The sequence below is a fragment of the Bos grunniens genome, chromosome 10 (assembly GCF_055505025.1).
Source record: "Bos grunniens cultivar Pamir isolate PY7600 chromosome 10, Bosgru_T2T1.0, whole genome shotgun sequence".
NCBI lineage: Eukaryota > Metazoa > Chordata > Mammalia > Artiodactyla > Bovidae > Bos > Bos grunniens.
Window position 1 is genome coordinate 66,102,980 of NC_141174.1, and position 16,983 is coordinate 66,119,962.

Here is a 16,983-nt window from a genome sequence, read left to right on the forward strand (position 1 = left end):
TGCCGGGCAGACCCAGGGCATGGGCTCGGGGAAGGGTGCTGGGCAGATAGGTCCCGGGAGACTTAGAGAGGGCGCATGCGCCCAGGGCCACACTGGCTCTGTCTGCCCTGATGGGGAGGCACTGCTTTCAGGGATGCCAAGCCTGCCATGGGTGGCTGTGCCATGGGTGCCTGTGGGTGGTGAAGGGAAGCAAGGAGGGGTGTGCCGGTCAGAGAGCCCTGCCCAGACCTGCGGGGGCGCTTTTCCAAACCCCTGACTCTCAGGACTTGGAGGGGCTGTGGGGACTGCCTGGCTCCCCACGTGATGGTTTGAACCCTCCCCCAACCTGTGAGATTTGAGGCAGGGTCGTCCCGGGTCATAACCCCTAGCCGGACCCAGCCCTAGGAGCTCAGGGAGAGTTTGCTGAGTACGTCAGGAGGGCAAAAGAGAAATTACAATCTGATTGACTTACTGAGACTTGAAGGCACAAGATGTAAGAAGTATCAAAGAACTCAGAAATTAGGAAAGTGTTGCGTGTGACAACAGCAGAGGGCTGAATTCAAAGCAAAGGTAGAGAGGCTCCCGGCCACGACCAGACAGGAGGGAGGGTTTAGAAGGGGCGATGTGGGCCAGTCCTGGATAAAGTGCAGAGAGGAGGAGGGCTAACCAGCCTGGCGAGGGGGCGAAATGAGGTGTTAAATCAATGGCTGATCTGCCACCCGTCTCCCGTGAGTAGGGCTGCCTGGTCAGAGCTGTGGGAGCTGACCCAGGCCCGAGGCCGCCTGCTCCGAGACGCTGAGGCCACCCTTAAGGTTCACCGAGACATGTTGGAAGCCCTCACCCAGGTCCAGGTGTGAGCCGGGGGTGGGAGGATCAGGGGGACGTTTCCTTCCAGAAGTGGATCCTGACCCAGCGCCACACCCTCCATTCCTGATCCCCTTTCCTCAGGAGAAAACCACCAGCCTCCCCTGTGACGTGGCCCAGGACCTGCGTGGGCTAGAGCCCCAGCTGAGGAGACATGAGGGGCTGGAACGTGAACTCATGGGCATTGACCAGCAGGTGAGCCCCGCTCTGGCTGCCTCTCCCCCTCGGGGCCCCTCAGGCCTGCCCGTCTGCTCTGCAGCTTTCCCCACTCTCGGAGCTGCCAGTCGGGCCCACTGCGCTCCAAGGGCAGGACCCCAGGGGGAGCTGTGGGACAGGGCAGGCCCTTCGCCTCTAGGAGGACACAACCCTTCCCTCTTATCCCCACCCTGCCCCCAGCTGCAGGAGCTGCTGGAGATGGGAGGCACAGTGCAGAAGCTAGGGCCCGGGCCGCAGGCCCATGCAGTACAGCAGAGGCAGCAGGCCCTGGTGCAGGCCTGGGAGACCCTGAAGCTGCGAGCAGAGCAGCGCCGGGCCCAGCTCGAGCGGGCATGGCTCCTGGCCCGCTTCCACATGGCGGTGAGGGTTCTTCCTTCCCCAGGGCTGTGTGTGTGTGTATATGTGTGATGCTGTGAGTGTGCATGCATTAATGAGGCCCTCCAACTCTGGAGGCAAAACAGATGTGAACACAAGGAAGAGCCCTGGGCACATGCTGGTGTCTGCCAGAGGGCTGAGTACAGCGGTGCAACAGTGACTCCTTAGTTTTGGGTTGACACCAGCTCGTGTGTGACAGTGCAGTCAGGACATAGGGGTACCAGCCAGAGCTCAGGAGGGAAAACAGCCCAGGGAAGCCCATAACTGCTGCTGCTGCTGCTGCTGCTAAGTCGCTTCAGTTGTGTCCAACTCTGTGCGACCCCATAGACGGCAGCCTGCCAGGCTCCGCCGTCCCTGGGATTCTCCAGGCAAGAACACTGGAGTGGGTTGCCATTTCCTTCTCCAATGCATGAAAGTGAAAAGTGAAAGTGAAGTCTCTCAGTCGTGTCCGACTCTTAGAGACCCAAATGTCCTAGACGACGACCTCTGGATCAGCCAGCATCTCTTGTAACATCTGTGTTGAGCTCTCTGCTAGGAGCTGTTGGTGGGGAGAGGGGGTAATACAGAGCATATGTAAGACAGAATCACTGCCATCAGGGAGCTTGTCTAGCTGGGAGACGAGCCTTGGGAGTCAGATTGGGACAGAGGGCCCTGGCCATCGCTGTCCCAGTACCTGGTAGACTGGGAGACTCAAACTTTAACACAGCAAAAAGGCTTGAGGCCCACCTTTAGAGGCCCACCTTTAGAGGCCCACCTTTAGAGGCCACCTTTAGAGGCCCACCTTTAGAGGCCCACCTTTAGAGGCCACCTTTAGAGGCCCACCTTTAGAGGCCCACCTCTGCCACTTTCTAGCAGCGTGGGCTTGAGCAAGGCCCTGACCCCAGCTTGTTACCCTTGTGTGTGAGCGCCTGGAGGTTACAATCTCCTGCGCACTTGTTGTGCTATTTACCCTGCTTCGTTTGTGTACTGAGCTGTCAGGACTAGGATCTAAGGCCCCTCCAGCTCTAACATGTGTTTGCATGTAAATCAACAGAAGACCGTTTATAAATACAAAACCAGAGATTCACAGGACAAGGTAGGCAGTGAGATGTCAGGGGGCAGGAGTGGCTCCACAGGGAAAGAAGGCCTTGGCCCTTGAAGAATATGGAAACTTGGAAGGGATGGAAGGGAGGAAAAGAACTTCTAAGCAAGAGGGGCAGCGAAAACCCAGGGTGGAGAGAAGTGCCAGGCAGGGCAGGAGGAGGCTGGCTTGGCCCTTGTGCAAGTTTAGTGACCTGGGCAAATTGGGTTGGATGACAGTGGAGGAACCAGGTGACCACAGGCCTCACGAGCCTCATCTGAGGTCTGACCCAGGACAGCTCAGGCCACTCCAGTGCGTGCACTCCAGGCGGGCTGTGGTTGTGGCTCACAGCCCAGTTCTCTGCCACCCAGCCTAGCTCTCCCTCCATCTCCCTGGGATCCAGGTGCGGGACTACACCTCCTGGGTGGCCAGCGTGTGGCAGGAGCTGCAAGTGGAGGCAGGCCCCCAGGAGCCCGGGAGCAGCCCACTGAAGCTCAGCGCCCACCAACAGCTTCGGGCCACGCTGGAGGCCCGGGAGGAGCTGTACCAGCAGGCCGCCCAGCTGGGCCAGCAGGCGCTTCTGGCTGCAGGGACATGCATCACGGAGGTAGGCCCCCCTTTCCCCGTGCCGCCCCTCAGCCTTCCTGAACCGAGCCTGCACCTGATCCCTGTACCCTTGCCCCAGAGGCTTCCCCTTGGGACCCACGTGTGTCCCATGCAGGCAGCTCTCTGGAGTGCAGGCTCCCCATGTGCCCATCCTCAGGTCCGGGACAGGCTGCAAGCCCTGCGGGACAAGCGGGAGCAGGTATTCCAGGCCTGGGAGCAGAAGCAGGAGAGGCTGCAGGCCATGGGCCAGGAGCAGCTCTTCCTCAGGAAGTGTGGCCGCCTGGACGAGATCCTGAAGGCCCGGGAGGCAGGTGCCCTCACCCCAGAGCCTGCCTAGTGCTCCCTCTTCTCTCCTCTCCCCGGCTCACTCTCTTGCTTGGGACCCTGGCTCTTGCCCTGATGTGGAGCTCAGAGGCCGTGCCCTGCCTCAGCCCAGATGGCTGCAAATGGGGGGTGGGGGCTGACTGTCTGAACCATCCCTGGTGGCCTCTCTGACTTCTCCATGGACTGAAACAGGTCCTCCTGAAAACCAGTGCCTTGGGGAGCTCAGTGGAAGAGGTAGAGCAGTTAATCCGCAAGCATGAGACCTTCCAGAAGGTGCTGGCTGCACAGGAGGAGAAGGTGATGGATTCAGGGAGTCAGAGGTGGGATGGGGGCAGTTTGGGAATTTAGGGAGTTCTAAGTGGGGGATGTGGGGGGCTTGGTGTGTACCCACAGTAACGCTGATGTACAGGGGTGACCTGGAGGGGCTAGGAGCCCCTGGTCAGGGCTGACTGAGCCATGGGATGCATGGCTCAGGAGGAGGGCCTGGAACAGAGTGGACCACACCGCAGGCACACGGGGCCATGTGGCTCCATGTCACATGGTCATGGGGAGCCAAGGGGGGCAGTCTGGTGAAAGCCAGGGCTGGTTCTGGCTTGCTGGGAGGACCAGCCAGCCCTGAGCCATGCAGTGCGAGAGCGGGTCTTCCCTGTGGGTCAGCCTCTGAGTGGAAGAACAGCAGGCTTTGCTCCCTGACCCCTGACTCTGCCCACAGGAGGCAGCCCTGTGTGAGCAAGTGAAGATGCTCGGAGGCCCCAGGGCACAGGATCTGCTTTGCACAGTGCTGGAGCGCCGGGCTCGGGTGAAGGAACTGGTGGAGAGTCGGCGACACGCCTTGCACACCTCCCTGCTGGTGGCTGCCTTCATCAGGGCCGCCACCCAGGTCAGAGACCACCCCAGCCCAGTGCCATGCACTCGGGCCACGTCTCCCAGTTCCAGATGATGTCCACCTTCGCAGCTTGTTCAGGCCTCGCCACAGCCCTGTGATGAGGACACTGAAGTTTGGAGAGTTAAATGGCTTTCTGAGAGGCCATGCTGGAGCCTAGACGTTTGATTCGAAGACCCTGTGTGTGGAGACCCCTCTGCTTCCTAAGCTCTTGCAGACCCAGGGCAAAGAGAGGCACCGGGAGGGAGCAGATCAGTCCAGGGTCCCGGGGCCAGCGAGTCTCACCTCCAAAATGAGGTCCCACCCAAGGTCCCTGCCCAGCCCCTTCCTGCGGCTGGGGGACCAGCTGAGCTGGGGCTGTCTTCCTGGGCCCAGACCGCTGGATCTTATTTACCAGGCACTGCCCAGCCCTCCCCTCGGGCCAGCAGTCCACTGCCTGGGCACAGCTGAGGGCAAGCGTGTGGGACATCTCTGTGGACCATCAGCATTGTGAGACTCATGTCCCCACCCCCACCAGGCCAAGGACTGGATCCAGGAGCAACTCCAGCAGCTGAAGGAGCCAGTCCCTTCTGGGGACCTGAAAGCTAAGTTGAGACACCTGCAGAAACACCAGGCCTTTGAGGCTGAGGTCCAGGCCCATGAGGAAATCATAACCTCTGTTGTCAAGGTAACAGCCAGGCCCCCAGCCCCCATGCTGACCCACAGTGAGGACTCCAAGATGGCCAAGAGGAAAGGTCTGAGGCAGGGGGAGCCTGTGATGGAGAAAAAGCGGGAGGAAGAGTGACGACCAGCATCTCCCCTCTCTCCCCAGGAGGGCGAGGCTCTCCTAGCACATAGCCACCCTCTGGTGGGAGAGGTCTCCCAGAGGCTGCGGGAGCTGCAGGAGCACTGGGAGAAGTTGAGGCAGGCAGTGGCTCTCCGGGGCGAGGACCTGGAGGACAAGCGGAACATCCTGGAGTTCCTGCAGAGAGTGGACACTGCAGAGGCCTGGATCCAGGAGATGGTGAGACCCTGCTGGGTAGGGACAGAGCTGGCAGTGGGGCTATGGGGCTGGCAGATGGAGGAGGGAGCCCCGGCAGGAAGTTCCCCAAGTCACCGCCTGCCCCACCACTGCCCCTAGCAGCTGGGTGCCTGGGAGCTAGGTGCCCCCAGGGCTGGGTGCTCAGAGTACAGCCTTCCCAACCCATGGCCCCCACAGGAGGTGATGGTGAATGTCAGCGACCTGGGCCAGGACCGTGAGCACTGCCAGCAGCTCCACAGGCAGCTCCGCAAGCTCCGAGGAGTCTGGGCCGGGGTAAGGTGCCCTGCATCAGGAAATAGTGACCCAGTGTGGGCTCTGGAGCCAGAGGCGGGTCCTCGTGTCAGCTCAGTGCTTACTACCTGCGCTTGCTTAGACAGGCTCTCTCACCTTGCCAAGTCTTAGTTTCTTCATCTTTAAAGTGGGGATACTGCTTCCTTCATAGGTAAGAGAGCATATATGAATGGTGGTGGTTACAGGAATCTATACATATGATAAAACTGCCTAGAGCGATACTTTCCCACACATACACAGATGTGTGCGAGTAAAAACTGCTGAACTCTGAATAAAATCTGTAGTGTAGTTAATAGTTATACCAGTCAATGCCCTGGTTTTCATATTGCACTATAGTTACATAAGCTGTTACCATCAGGGGAAGCTGGGGGAGGGTACATGGGCCTTCATTATACACTGGTGCAATTTCCTGTGCACCTATGATTATTTCTCCCAAAAAATGTTTAAATGAATGCATGTATGGTTGGATGTAGTGGCTAATCAATACACTTCAGTGGCTCAGAACCCTCCTCATCAACCAACTCAACATCTCCTCCCCAACCCCCTCATACACACCACCAAAATCAGTTTCTCTCAGGTGGTGTAGAAATTAGCCAAGTGTATTCACAATCACGTATTAAGAGCCCAGACTTGCTAACCTCACCCGCTGAATGAAGTATATGACTTTGTAAAAGGCTGTAGCGCTTCAATATAAGAGCCTTTACCAGTAGGATTTCACAGCCGCTGCTGTTCCAGATGCTATAGTAGAAAGAGTGCTAGATAGACTTGAGCTGGGCTTGAGTCCTGGCTCCGCCATAAATTCACCATGTCGGTCTCTGAGCTCTGCTTTGGCTTCTGTGAGAGAACACCCCTTCCCTTCTCACCTCACATGAGACACCTCTTGGGAAGCGCTTTGGAAATGTAGACCAACGCAAGGTGCTGTCCCTGGGGCAGGACGCCTGCAGCCCTCCCACTGTCGAGGATCCTCTCCCTTTGTGGCCATGAGCTCCCCACAGTGCCATTCTCAGCCTGGTGGCTCCCAGGGACAGGGACACCCTAACCTAAGGAGACTGGTGCTCATTGTTTCATTCAGGCCCTTACTTGGCTTTCTAATCCTGAGAAGATGCATTTTCACTTTAAAAGCTTATGCTCACCAATGCATGCCTGTCCTCCCAGTGAGCCTCCCCTGGGCTTCCTGCCCCAAGAGTATCTTGCTCAGTGCACCAGGCATGGGATGGGATGACCACACAGAGGAAGCAGCTACCACCAAACAAGCTGTTCCTCACGCTCTCTCGGGCCCAAGCAGACCCTCCAAGTAGAGATTGCAGCACAAAGAAGGGGCTCAGCTGGTGCCACCAATGCCCACACCCTGTACCCCTACAGGACACGGTAGATGATGCCCGCATCAGAAGCATCAGTGACTTCTCACCACAGCTCAAGACTCAGGACACGGAGCAACTCAAGACCATCAGGCAGCGGCAGCAGCAGCTCAACAACAGGCCGGTCCCAGAGCCAGAAGCAGTGGGGCTGGGAGAGGGGGCTGAGGGTCCAACCCAGACTCAGCCTTACACCCTCTCCCTCAGGTGGAACAGTTTCCATGGCAACCTGCTCAGATACCAGCAGCAGCTCGAAGTGGCCCTGGAAATACACACGTTGTCCCAAAAGCTTGATGACATCACTCAGCAGGTCAGGAAGAAGGTAAGCAGTGGAGGAGCTGACGAAGCCAGGGGATCCTGCCTCCCACCCCTGGCCCACCTCTCCTCTTCATCTGGGTACTTGGAGGCAGGTCCCACTAGGGGGCCATCAGTGGGTCTGCCAGGGGCTCTTAGAGTCAACTCTGGACCTAGAAGCCCCGATTTGCTTCTTGGAGGCTGGCCCCACCTGCCTCCTTTCTCCCATGAGTCCAGAGGCCGGAGCAACCCCTCCTCCCCATGTGTCCTCTGAAGTCCCTGAGCAAAGCCAGAACCCGCAGGAGGTTTGCTGGGCTATGTGTCAGCTGACCCATGGGCGCCTGCCCAAAACGCTGGCAGAGGCGGGAAAATTGTACACAGCCTGAGAAGCACCGTGTTAAAAAGGTGGTGCCCTGGTCTGGGCATGCAGAGAGATCTGTTCTTACTGCCCGTCTGGTTCCTACACAGCCAGGCTGGTCCGTCTCGGTTCCCTGTGAAGGAATGAGGGTCAAGTGAGAGTGCATGTGGAGGCTCCACACCATAGAGGTTCTTGCCGCTGGGAACCTCCAGACCCAAGTTTCCTCCTGGGAACCTTCCTCCTTCACAGCAGGAAGGACACCTGGTCAGGGCCAGCGGCCTGCTCCAGCCCATGCCAGGCACTGAGAAGGGAATCAGGCTGGCCGCTTGCTTTCCACACAGAAACTCTGTGGCCAGCGACCCCTCTGCCACAAGGAAGGAGCTGGAGCAAAGGCCAATAGTAACACCCCCTTCCTCCCCAGGCCGCCCTGGTCCAGGCCCTGGACTGTGGGAAAGATCTGGACAATGTGCAGAGGCTGAAGCAGAAACACAAGGAGCTGGAGCAGGAAATGGGCCTCCTCCAGGCCCAGGTGGAGGTGTGCAGCTGGGGAGTCGGGGGAGGGCCCAGGCCCAGGGTACAGCATCCAAAGGACCTTGGGCACCATGGATGGGGGGAGGGGTGAGCTGTCAGGACCTCAAGAGACAGCCAGGTCCTCTCAGATGCAGGCTGGGCTCCTCTGAGCGCCCCCTGCCTCCTGGCCCCAGCCCCTGACCCTGGCTTCCTGCACAGCCTCTAGAGCGTGAAGCAGGCCGAGTCTGCCAGAGAAGCCCTGAGGTGGCCCACGGCCTCAGCCACCAGCAGCAGGAGATGATGGACAGCTGGCGGCAGCTCCAGAGCAGGATCCAGAAGTGGTACAAACCTCGGGTCTCTTTCCCTCACCTCTTGCTGAGCCAGCCCCTGCAGCATCTCAATCCCCAGCCTTCCCCTAAGAGTCTTTCTCTGCCCTTAATAACAATCGGTATCACCAGCCTATTAATTCCCAACCCTCCGACCTTTTTTTGGCTGAAGCGTTTCAGGGACAGAAGCACTGGTGGGCACGGGGGCAAAAGGGCTGGGAGGCTCTGGGACTAGCTGATGGGTCCTGTGGGCAGGAAGGAGTCGCTGGACGCCTTGCACCAAGCTCAGGAGCTGCAGGCAGTGCTTCGGGAACTGCTGGTCTGGGCCCAGAGGCTGCGAGCTCAGCTGGACTCCCGGAGAAGCCCCGGCAGCCTCATGGAGGTCCAGCACATGTTGGAGGAACACCAGGAACTCAAAGTGAGCGGCCCAGACCCTGGGGCTTTTCCCGGATCTCATCTCCTCTCTGGCCTCCTCCCCCTTATTGTGACCACAATTTTGTCTTGGGTTCTTTCTGTGTCGGCTGCCTCTGCCTTTCCCCTCGTCCATCCTGCCCCCTCAATTGTCTTCCCCACCTCTCCTCCTTCCCCTTGGCCCTCTTCCCTCCCACTCAGGGAGCCTCAGCCTCTGGGATCTGAGCCCAGTCCTCTTACAGGCTGAGCTGGATTCCCGAATGGACAGCATCAGCCTGGCCCAGCGCACAGGGCAGCAACTGCTTGCTGTGGGGCACCCATCCACCCCCAACATTCGCCAGGCCCTGGCTGATTTTAATCAGGAGCTGAACAGCCTGGAAGGGGCCTGGCATGAGCACCAGCTCCACCTGCATCAGGCCCTGGAACTACAGGTAGGCAGCCTCCATCCCACCCCCACCACTGGTGCGTGTACTAAACCCACTGCCCCTGGTCAAAGCCAAAGCCAGAGAGGCTGCTGTGCCAGGGGCCTTTCCCACCACCCACCACTCACCTCACCCACTGCAAACCTTGCCTGCTGTGACCCCTTCTGTTGAGCCAGGCCCCAGTCCTGGCTTCCCACTGGGCCACCCACAGGGTCAACCTACCTGCCGTGACTGGACCCTCTACTTACGTTCTCCTGCCTTTTCCTTTCTCGACAGCGGGTTCTGAGCTCTGTGGAGCAGATGGAAAGTTGGCTCTCCAGCCTGGAAGCCTGCCCAGCCAGTGAGGGTCTGGGGGTAGGTGCCAGCAGGAGTGAGGGAGGGTTTGCCAGAGCAGCGTTAGGGATCAAACCGGCCACTGCTGCCTGAGATTTCCAGTCCAAGGGCAGCTCCCAGCCCTCAAGCCCTGGAAATTCTAACACTTGACCCCTCTCCCTCATACCTTTCCCGGTTGAGAATCTAAAGTCAGATATAGCCTGGAGGGACTGGGGGGATGTGTTTGATAGGAAAGCAGGTAGCTGGGGACTGGGAGGGCAGCCCTGTAGACAGTATCACCTCCCAGGACTGCTTGGCCAACGTGGAGACCCTGCTGTGGAAGCACAGGGTGCGTGAGCAGGACCTGGAGGCTCAGGCGGAGAAGATGAGCGCGCTGGAAGCCGCCAGCCGCAGCCTGCTCCAGGGCGGACACCCCGAGGCCCAGGGCACGCTGAGTCGGTGCCAGGCCATGCTTCTGAGGTACCTCTGGCCCTGGCTGAAGGGGCTGTGGTTGGTGGGCTGGCACAGGCATCAGGCTCTTCCCCTGTCCTTCTCCCCTTAGCCTGGGCTTCCCCAGCCTTTCCCAAGGCCTGAATTCAGGTGCTGGGGCCCCATTGTCCCGACCCTGCAGTGTGTCAGCCTGTTATGGAATCAAACAGCACACGGTCCATCTGCTAAGATAAAGGTAACTTCTACAAAGAAGCACAGGCTTGAGAAACTGAGAGAGAGACAGCCTCACGAAGAGGCCACAGAGAGCGCAGCAATGAGCCAGACACTGCTGAGGTTCTGTGCAGCCCGCTCACGGTGGGTCTTGGAACCCATTCCTTACTAGTCTCCTGTCTACAGTGAGGGGATAACAATACCGCCTCTCAGGGTTGTGCTCAGGATGGGGAAGGGACCCTTGATGTCCTGGCACACAGGCAGGTTGGCAGATTTCTTATGCCCGTGTAACTGAAGCCCACATGGCTATGAGGCTCCAATCTCTGCTTGTTTTCCTCATAAGAGCCTATATGGTTTAGTGGCCTGTCCAGCCCCTCAGACTTTAGACCAAGGCAGATATGGAAAATCTTGATCCCAGATCAGCAGGGGTCTCTATCCTTCCCAAAGAGCCCACTAGGGCCCACAGTGTTGTGGTTCCTGCGCTGGTGACCTCTCCCCTCCTCTCGCCTGCACATGGACCTCACCTGGGTACCCAAGGTCGTTGACTGACAGATGGAAAATATTGGTTTGCTGGTCTCTGTCAACACTCCCCGCCCAGTCTCCTTGGATGGTTCCTGGCAGGCCCACCTGCACCCCCCAGGGCAGGGCCACCCAAACCCCTCCCTTTAAGTCTTCCATATCCTCTAGGGGGCTGTTTTCATTCCACCAAGATTCTCTACATCTCTCCTATCCCCCTTACACCTTTTGGCAACCCCAGCAGGAAGAGACAAGTGTTCACACTCACACCAGCGTGGGGACTCTGCTGGTGGGAGGCATGTATGGACCCTGGTGGGGTGACTGGGGGTATTAGAACTTCCTTTCCTATCTCTCTAATAGATCTCATTCCTAACTGCTATTTTTGTTCATATGGTAATGGACTTACTATATTGGCCCAGGGGTATACACATATATAAATCAGCATGTATATGTGTGTGCACACACACACACATATATGTATGCATACAAATACATACCAAAAAATTCTTACTAATAGCAGTATATGATCAAAAAGTGGTTTAGACACTGGATTAGTTTGTGAGGCTGCCATAACAAAATACCACAGACTAGAGGCCTAAACAACAGAAATTTGGTTATATTTCCAGAGGCCAAAAATCCAAGATTAAGATACTGGCAGCACTGGTTTCTCCTGAGGCCTCTCCTTGTCATCACACACTCTGTAAATGTCTGTGTCCTAATCTCTGCTTATAAGGACACCAGTCATATTGGTGTCATATACAAATAACCTTGTATAATTTAATTACTTCTTTAAAGGCCTTTCTTCAAAAACAGTCATATTCTGAGGTACTGGGGATTAGGACTTCAACATAGGAGTCTGGAGGACACGATTCAGCTCATAGCATTAATAAGGGGAAGTAGAGCGTGTCTCTAAATTTTAAACGAAATCCCAGAGTCAGGGTAAATTGATACACAAGAAAGGACAAGAAAGGCTGTCCTGGTATGGAAGTAACCTGAATGTCCATCAACAGATGAATGGATTGAGAAGGTGTGGTACATGTATATACAGTGGAATATTACTCAGCCATAAAAAGTAATAAAACTGGATGGACCTAGAGTCAGAGTGAAGTAAGTCAGAAAAAGAAAAATTTCATGTATTAATGCATACTTATGAACCTATTTTCAGGGTAGGAATAGAGACACAGACATATAGAATGGCCTAGTGGACACGGGGAGGGAAGGGAAGGCTGGGACAAACTGAGAGAGTAGCGTTGACATATATACACCACCATGTGTAATGTAGAGAGCTAGTGGGAAGCTTCTGGAAAGCACAGGGAGCTCAGCTCAGTGCCCTGTGATGACCTAGTGGGCTGGGGTTGGGGAATGGGAAGGAAGCTCAAGAGGGAGGGGATATACGCATACACATGTATACATACATACATGTATACATACAACATTCACATACAGCAGAAACTAACACAACATTGTAAAGCTATTCTCCAATTTTTAAAAATCAGATTTTAAAAAATGGGGAAAAGGGCTGTCCTGAAATGGAAGGGCACACTTGTGCATGTGTGTGTGTATACGTGCACATACACACACATGTAGCAGCTCCGGGACCCAGCAAGCACACCCGAGGCCCCTGAGACCCTCGTTCTGCAGGAAAGAGGCACTCCTGGAGCGAGCCAGGACCCGTTGCCACCAGCTGGAGGAGCTCAGGCAACTGCAGTCTTTCCTGCAGGACTCCTGTGAGGTGGGCCATGGCGGGGAGCAACTGTGATGAGGGGAAGGGCTTGCCCAGAGGAAAGCCACCCTTCTTCAGGACATCCCAGGGGTTAGAGAGGAGGAGAGCCCTAGGCAGCAGAGCCTCATCCTCCCTGTGTGCCCAGATGGCCGCCTGGCTGAGGGAGAAGAACCTGGTGGCCCTGGAAGAGGGCTGGTGGGACCCAGTGGACCTGCAGGCCCAGTTGCAGCAACAACAGCATCTCCAGGCGGAGCTGGACACCCGTGCACACCACCAACAGAGGCTGCAGATGGTGAGGCCCTGGGCACTGGGGACCGGCTACAGGCCAGAGAAGGAGCTGACCCCACAGAGCCCTGGCAGCTGGCCCTGAGTCACAGCTGGGGTGGCCGACCTTCGAGTGCATTGTATACAGATGCCATGCAAGGCACCAACGGGTAGTGGCTTCCCTGGGGCACCCCCTCTCCAAAAATATTGCCTTTTCAAGAATTTTAAGGACTGCGTTTTGGCATGATAGTTTTTAAAACTCTTGGAAAGATGTCAGAGGATGGAGAGTCAGGGCACAGCCAGCTGTCCTTTGGGTGTAGGAGTCAAAGCATGCTGCTGCTGCTAAGTAGCTTCAGTCGTGTCCAACTCTGTGCGACCCCAGAGACAGCAGCCCACCAGGCTCCCCTGTCCCTGGGATTCTCCAGGCAAGAACACTGGAGTGGGCTGCCATTTCCTTCTCCAATGCATGAAAGTGAAAAGTGAAAGTCAGTCGTGTCTGACTCCTAGCCACCCCATGGACTGCAGCCTACCAGGCTCCATGGGATTTTCCAGGCAAGAGTACTGGAGTGGGTTGTCATTGCCTTCTCCGAGTCAAAGCATAGCACCTTTTAAATTTACCCTCTTCCACCTACAAAGGGCACGACCTGGTCCCAGATTGCCTCCCTCTGATATTAAGTGCCCTGCCAAGTATGTGAAATGTTTGATCCCATTTAAACAAAATACCCATTATTATCACCATTATATGGATAAGGAAAATGAGCTCAGAGAGGTTAAGAATTTGCCTGAGATCACACAGCTAGCACGCAGACTCTGAAACGGTGGGACTGGTAGCTGAAGGCAACCCCAGAGCCCTGAGACCAGCAGTCCTGAGTCCACGAGGTATGTTCTGTGTTGTGGCTGTAGGAGGGGCAGAGGCTGCTACAGGATGGCCACTTGGCCTCAGAGACCATCCAGGAGCGGCTGCAGGAGCTGAGAAAGCTCTGGGAGGAGCTGCAGGCCCAGAGCCAGAGGAGGGCAGCCAAGCTACAGGAGGCCCGTGAGGTGAGGCTGCGTGGTGGAGTGGGCTGGGTACAGCTCTTGGCCTCTCCTCTTCACACTCGCATTCTGCCCCAGGCCCTGCGTCTGCGACGGAGCATGGAGGAACTGGAGAGCTGGCTGGAGCCTGTGGAGCTCAAGCTGAGAGTCCCCATCGGGGGCCAGGACCAGCCTGGGCTGGACGAGCTCCTGGGGGATCAGGGGGAGCTGGAGGCAGCAGTGGACAGGCAGGTCGGGCGGGCACAGGCCCTGCTGGGCCAAGCCCAGGCCCAGGCCTGTGTCCAGGAAGGTCACTGCCTGGCCCGAGACGTGGAAGAGCAGGCCCAGCGGCTGCTTCAGAGGTAACACCCACCCCTCCTCCCTGTCCCCCAGCCCAGCTCCTCAGGGCCTGCCCAGCCCATGGCGAGGGACAGAGTGAGTGAGTGATGTGCGGGTCACAGTCTGGCCCCAGATCCTGACAACCGGGGTCCCACCTGCCGCTGGCCCGCCCTCCACCGCTGCAGGTTCGAGAGCCTGCGGGCGCCCCTGCAGGAGCGCAGGACAGCCCTGGAGGCCCGGAGCCTGCTGCTGCAGTTCTTCAGGGACGCAGACGAGGAGATGGCCTGGGTACAGGAGAAGCTGCTCCTGGTGGCCGCCCGGGACTGTGGCCAGAGCCCAAGTGCCCTGCGGCGCCTGCAGGAGAAGCACCAGGTGTGGGCCTAGAGGGACAGGGACTGTGCCCACAGTCGCCTCTGGTTCTGGGAGCTTCTGCCTCCGGGAGGTTCTGGGGGTCCTAGGATTCTTTGTTGGTCAGGAGGCAGGGTTCTGTCTGGGGGAATCTGTGGGGTCCCACTGGGCTTTGGACATAACTCCCAGGTCCCCCAAGGAGCACCCAGGAGCATGTCCCATGCCATCTTCCTCTGACTCCACAGAGCCTGGAGAGTGAGATGAGCAGCCACGAGGCTCTAACCCGGGCGGTGGTGGGCACAGGGCGCAAGCTGGTACAGGCTGGGCACTTTGCTGCCCGCGATGTGGCTGCCCGAGTGCAGCAGCTGGAGGACGCCATGGGCCGCCTGCGGGCAGAGGCTGCACAGAGGCGTCGGCGGCTACAGCAGGCTCAGGAGGCCCAGTACTTCCTGACGGAGGTAAAGGATGCTGCAGGGCACGAGAGGGTGGGCATGAGGGCACCCAGAGTGTAGGCAGGCCTGGAAGGTCACCCCCAGGTGGGGCTCCAGGCTCTCTGTGCATTTTCTGTCGCCTCCACTAAGTGGTCTCCTGACCCCGAGGTCTTCCTTCAGCATGTTTCCCAGAAAATGAGCCCACTGGCTTTGGTTTGGTTTGGTTTTGCTATTTTGTCTAAACCAGCGATTCTCAATCAAGGCTCTACATCTGTATCACCTGGAACTTGGAAGCAGTGCTGACACTCAGCTCCATTCCAGACCAAATCAGAATCTTACGGGGTGAGAGAGAGGCAGAGCGAGTTGTTCAAGCTCTCTGATGGTTCTGATCAGCCAGGCTGGGAACCACTCACTGCTCTAATTCTTGAGGCCATGAACTCAAAGATGTGAGTCCTGGAGGGCACCGCCTAGGGAAAACTGTGCTGTCACCCCAGCTCCTGGAGGCAGAATCCTGGCTGGAAGAACGGGGCTGTGGCCTGGACATCGAGGATATGGGTCAGAGTGCCGAGGCCACGCAGGCTTTCCTACGGCAGCTGGAGGCCACCAGGAAGGACCTGGAGGGATTTACCACGCGCATTGAGAGGCTGCAGCAGACAGCAGCCCTCCTTGAGAGTGGGCAGAACCCAGAAAGGTGCGCTGGAGCCAGGCCCAGGAGGGAGGAGCAGGGAGGAGCAGGGAGGGGCCCCCCCCAAGGAGGTGTGAGGCCTAAGAGCTCCAGGGGGCTTGTCCTTCCTGCTGCAGCCCCAAGGTACTTGCCCAGATGCATGCGGTGAGGGACGCCCACTCAGGGCTGCTGCAGAGAGTGGAGAGTAGGGGGCAAGGCCTGAAGGAGCAGCTGCAGCTCCACCAGCTGGAGCGGGAAGCCCTGCTCCTGGATGCCTGGCTGGCCAGCAAAGTGGCCACTGCCGAGTCCCAGGACTACGGGCAGGACCTAGAGGCTGTCAAGGTGAGTCACTCCTGAGCGAACCTGGAGGAGAGGAGATTGAGTGGCTTGCAAGGGCAGAGTGGGGTTGGGAGGCACATGGGAAGTGAGGGGTCTCTGGGCTCTGGGAGGATGCCCGGCAGTTCTAAGGGCAGGGCCAAGGGATATCAGAAGTGGCGGATACTGCCAAGCTCTTTGCCAGCTTTGAGGGCTGCTGGACACCACCTCCAGACTGACCTCCCTGGTCCTGTACCCTGCAGCTGCTGGAAGAGAAGTTCGATGCTTTCAGGAAGGATGTCCAGAGCCTGGGGCAGGCTAGGGTGCAGGCCCTGAGGGAGCGGGCAGGCTCCCTGGAACGAGCAGCACCCAGGTGCTCTCCTCAGATTCAAGCACAGAGGAGTCGCATTGAGGCCTCTTGGGAGAGGCTGGATCAGGCAGTGAAAGCCCGCACACAGGTAGGTGCCCCTGGGCCCGGTTGGGGCAGACAAGGGGCAGGGACATCTGTGCCTTCTTCCTGGGCCAGGCAGCCACCCCAGGTGTGTGTGTGCATGTCTATCTGTGTGTGGAGGGAGGTGGCTGCCTGTAACTCTGTGTGTGTGTGCACGTGCGTGTGTGCATGCCTCTAACTCCTAGTGCCAAGCAGATCAAGTCTCAGTCTTCCACCTTCAGCCCTCTCTGAGTTTCTCCACTGATTTGGTTCTTCCTGGTATAGTTCACACCTCCAAGGAGAAACAGGAAGCCTGTCTGGCCAGCTCTTGACCCCCTCTAAGCTCCCTCTAAGCGCAGACTTCAGGTTTATTAAGACACAGACTAACTGGGCAAGATTTCGCCACCACTTCCCTCTCCTCATCTAGACGTTCTGAGCGGATTTGGGCGCCAAGGAAATCTCAGCGCTCCTCCATAGCCTTCGCTCTCAGGCACAGCTGGCGGTTTCTAGGGAGGCAGCCCGGGTCCCCGAGGCCCTGACAGAGCCCGCATCCTGGCGATGCTGTCACTCAGGGTCCTGGCTGGGCAGACTCCTAAGGCAACCCTCTTCATCTCAGCCAGGTCCCCCAAACCACCCTCCTCCCCACCGTGGGCTCATTTCCACCTGATTCCT

General features: G+C 57.7%; 1 protein-coding gene across 1 annotated transcript in view; it reads left to right on the top strand.

Annotated features, from left to right (window-relative positions):
• The window catches only part of SPTBN5 (spectrin beta, non-erythrocytic 5), a 37,030-nt gene that overhangs the window by 13,976 nt on the left and 6,071 nt on the right, over positions 1-16,983 (top strand). Inside the window, exons 20-45 of the mRNA XM_086321798.1 lie at positions 716-830; positions 928-1,038; positions 1,240-1,419; positions 2,898-3,101; positions 3,258-3,407; positions 3,617-3,721; positions 4,137-4,304; positions 4,825-4,974; positions 5,119-5,310; positions 5,506-5,601; positions 6,982-7,296; positions 8,048-8,161; positions 8,356-8,477; positions 8,718-8,880; positions 9,116-9,304; positions 9,572-9,649; positions 9,915-10,087; positions 12,425-12,515; positions 12,652-12,798; positions 13,674-13,811; positions 13,884-14,146; positions 14,309-14,495; positions 14,717-14,929; positions 15,397-15,593; positions 15,704-15,908; positions 16,145-16,339. Coding sequence (XP_086177924.1) covers positions 716-830; positions 928-1,038; positions 1,240-1,419; positions 2,898-3,101; positions 3,258-3,407; positions 3,617-3,721; positions 4,137-4,304; positions 4,825-4,974; positions 5,119-5,310; positions 5,506-5,601; positions 6,982-7,296; positions 8,048-8,161; positions 8,356-8,477; positions 8,718-8,880; positions 9,116-9,304; positions 9,572-9,649; positions 9,915-10,087; positions 12,425-12,515; positions 12,652-12,798; positions 13,674-13,811; positions 13,884-14,146; positions 14,309-14,495; positions 14,717-14,929; positions 15,397-15,593; positions 15,704-15,908; positions 16,145-16,339 — 4,261 coding nt within the window. The remainder of the gene's footprint in view (positions 1-715; positions 831-927; positions 1,039-1,239; positions 1,420-2,897; positions 3,102-3,257; positions 3,408-3,616; positions 3,722-4,136; positions 4,305-4,824; positions 4,975-5,118; positions 5,311-5,505; positions 5,602-6,981; positions 7,297-8,047; positions 8,162-8,355; positions 8,478-8,717; positions 8,881-9,115; positions 9,305-9,571; positions 9,650-9,914; positions 10,088-12,424; positions 12,516-12,651; positions 12,799-13,673; positions 13,812-13,883; positions 14,147-14,308; positions 14,496-14,716; positions 14,930-15,396; positions 15,594-15,703; positions 15,909-16,144; positions 16,340-16,983) is intronic.